Consider the following 2,500-nt stretch of genomic DNA (forward strand, 5'->3'; position numbering starts at 1 on the left):
TGTCTCCATACCCATGTACGGATCCAAGGAGGGAACCCACGCGCGTTTGTCCTTTGTATGCATTTATTCGTCTGTGAAAGATTTCATCCTTATATTTGCACGTTTGCATTTTGCCTAGCGAATGTGAATACCCACCTTAACTCGCATACATACAGTACAACTGCAGTAAATATGTAACACACAAAAGACTTACAATAGGAGGGCCGGCCAATGGAAGATCTTTGAACTGATAACGAGGTCGGAGAACTCCACCTCTCCCCCTCCCCTCCTCTCCCTCCTTAGCCTCCCCCTCCTCTCCCTCCTCTGCCATCCTCTCCCTCCTCTCCCCTCCACTCTTCTCCCCCTCCCATCTCTCCCCTCCTCTATCCCTCTCGCCCTCTCTTCTCCCCTTCCTCTCCCCTTCCTATCCCCTCCTTTCCCCCTCCTCTCCCGTCCTCTCCCCCTTCCACCTCCTCTACCCCCTCTCTCCCCCTTTCCCTTCCTCTGCTCCAATTTTCCCTTCTCCCCATTTCCTCCTCTCCCCCTTCTCTCCCCATCCTCTCCCTCTCTTCTACCCTTATCTCCTCTCCCCCCCTTTCTACTTCTCTCCCCCATCCTCCTCTTCTCCTCTTCTCCTTCTTCCCCCTCTTTCTCCTGTCCTCCTCCCTGCTTCTCTCGCGTTGAAAAAACATGAATTTTAATGAAAGGAAAAATGATGAAAATAAGACAATAAAAAATCGATTGGAAAAGACTGGAAGAATGATGGAAAGAAAATGGAATTCTAAGTAACGAAAATTTAATTTCCCAAGGGACGCTTGTACAGCTACGTCTTTACCTCATGACGTCAATATTTCATGACGTCATTATATGATGACGTCACTGTCTCATGACGTCATTTTGTGACGTCATTGCTTTCTACTTACCAATGGTGGCCATGGCAGCTCCGACGAACATGAGGAGGATGCCGATGGTGAGGGCTTTGCAAGCGTTCCAGAGGCAGCTGGTTGTCACCTTGCCCTTGACCGCCTGGATGCTCCACTGCCTCTTGGCCTGCGACCTCCGTGGCTTGAGGGTCTCCTTCCGCTGATGCGACGTTCCTGGCGGAGGCCGCAACTTAGCGGACATAAGAGCCCCCGAGTACATAGTGGCGGAGTGGTGGGTTTCTTTGGTTCGGTCGTCGAAGGAGGAAGAGGAGGAGGAGGAGGAGGAAGAGGAGAGGGTGTGGTGAGCGGGTGGTTACAGGACTCGAACTGGAGGATACCCAGCTTGGTCTGTGAGTGGAGTTGGGTAGAATGAGGTCCTAGGCTGCAGACATTTTGAAGTGAGGTGATTTGTCCGTGTTAGCTGTGTCTGGTTCTCCCTGGGACCCTTCCTTGGAATAGTCTGGAGTTGATGAAGCAGGTTAAGACACTAGAGAAGAAAAGCTTCCACGCTGGCCTTAGTGTGAGAAGTCTGCCCGTGGAGGTGTTTGTGGGTTTGTGTCCCTTTTGTTCCCCGCAAGCGCGCGCGAACTTGCAGGAGGACCCGGGACACTCGAGATCGACCGGGTTCGAATCCCCGGAGGTTCTTCGCTTATTAGGTACCGAAGAGAGTTTTGTTTTAGCTGCTAATTCCTCTTTGTTTGATCCTGTTTTGCTTTTGTCCTATTTCATTCTGTTTGATCTGATTTCATTTTTCTTTTTTATTGTTTTTGTAATATATCATGTTTTGTCTTTTTATTTTGTGAATTGATTTTTTTTAATATGTTTTATGATTTAATCTTTTCCTCATGAACCATCTTTATTTCGACTATTCTTCCAGTCTTCCTCTCATTAAACAATCTTTCACTTCGACTCTTCTTTTGCTCTCATGTCGTCTCTGGAAGCGCCTTCGAGGTCGAAGAACGTTTCTGGGTCTTCGGTCGAGCTGAGGTCGGCGGAGGTGTTTGGCTCCAAGGTTTCTGCAGGAGAATAACCAATTGGGCTGGTGTCAGCAGTCGGGCCGTCTTCCTCGAAGGGCTGGGACGCTCTTGGTCGTTGGCCGGTTTTCTCCTCAAGAATCTGGAACAGAAAAGAAAATTTCTTATTAATAAGTGGTCAGAAATCTTCAAAAAGAAGAATATCGCAGTAATGTGAAAATGGAAACAGAATACAAAAAGTTGTATCGATAATTTCCTTTCTCTTATTTTTTCTTATTTTTATTTTTTATTTTATTTTATTTCATTCTTTTAAAGAGAGTCTTTTTGTCAATCCAGAAGCTTTTATTCGAGTTTTGCTTAATGGAAAAAAGAACTCAGCGAATCACTTAATTCCAAGTGAAGCACATTAAAACTTTTTTTTTGACATTCATCAGAAGCTTTTGGGATAAGAAGAAACTGTATTTCTATAAGACGTTGATGAACACACACACACACACACACACACACACACACACACACACACACACACACACACACACACACACACACACACACACACACACACACACACACACACACACACACACACACACACACACACACACACACACACACACACACACA

The 2,500-nt window shown here is 46.4% G+C and overlaps 2 protein-coding genes across 2 annotated transcripts in view; both read right to left on the reverse strand.

Annotated features, from left to right (window-relative positions):
• Nucleotides 1-1,122, reverse strand: part of LOC143033356 (uncharacterized) — a 247,324-nt gene extending 246,202 nt beyond the window's left edge. Inside the window, exon 1 of the mRNA XM_076198693.1 lies at nt 903-1,122. Coding sequence (XP_076054808.1) covers nt 903-1,122 — 220 coding nt within the window. The remainder of the gene's footprint in view (nt 1-902) is intronic.
• A 678-nt stretch (nt 1,123-1,800) lies between these two features.
• The window catches only part of LOC143033357 (uncharacterized), a 493,487-nt gene continuing 492,787 nt past the window's right edge, over nt 1,801-2,500 (reverse strand). Inside the window, exon 3 of the mRNA XM_076198694.1 lies at nt 1,801-2,018. Within this exon, the coding sequence (XP_076054809.1) occupies nt 1,803-2,018 (216 nt within the window). The 3' untranslated portion in view covers nt 1,801-1,802. The remainder of the gene's footprint in view (nt 2,019-2,500) is intronic.

This window comes from Oratosquilla oratoria, chromosome 15, assembly GCF_046742065.1.
Source record: "Oratosquilla oratoria isolate Oo_2021 chromosome 15, ASM4674206v1, whole genome shotgun sequence".
In the NCBI taxonomy this organism is placed as follows: domain Eukaryota; kingdom Metazoa; phylum Arthropoda; class Malacostraca; order Stomatopoda; family Squillidae; genus Oratosquilla; species Oratosquilla oratoria.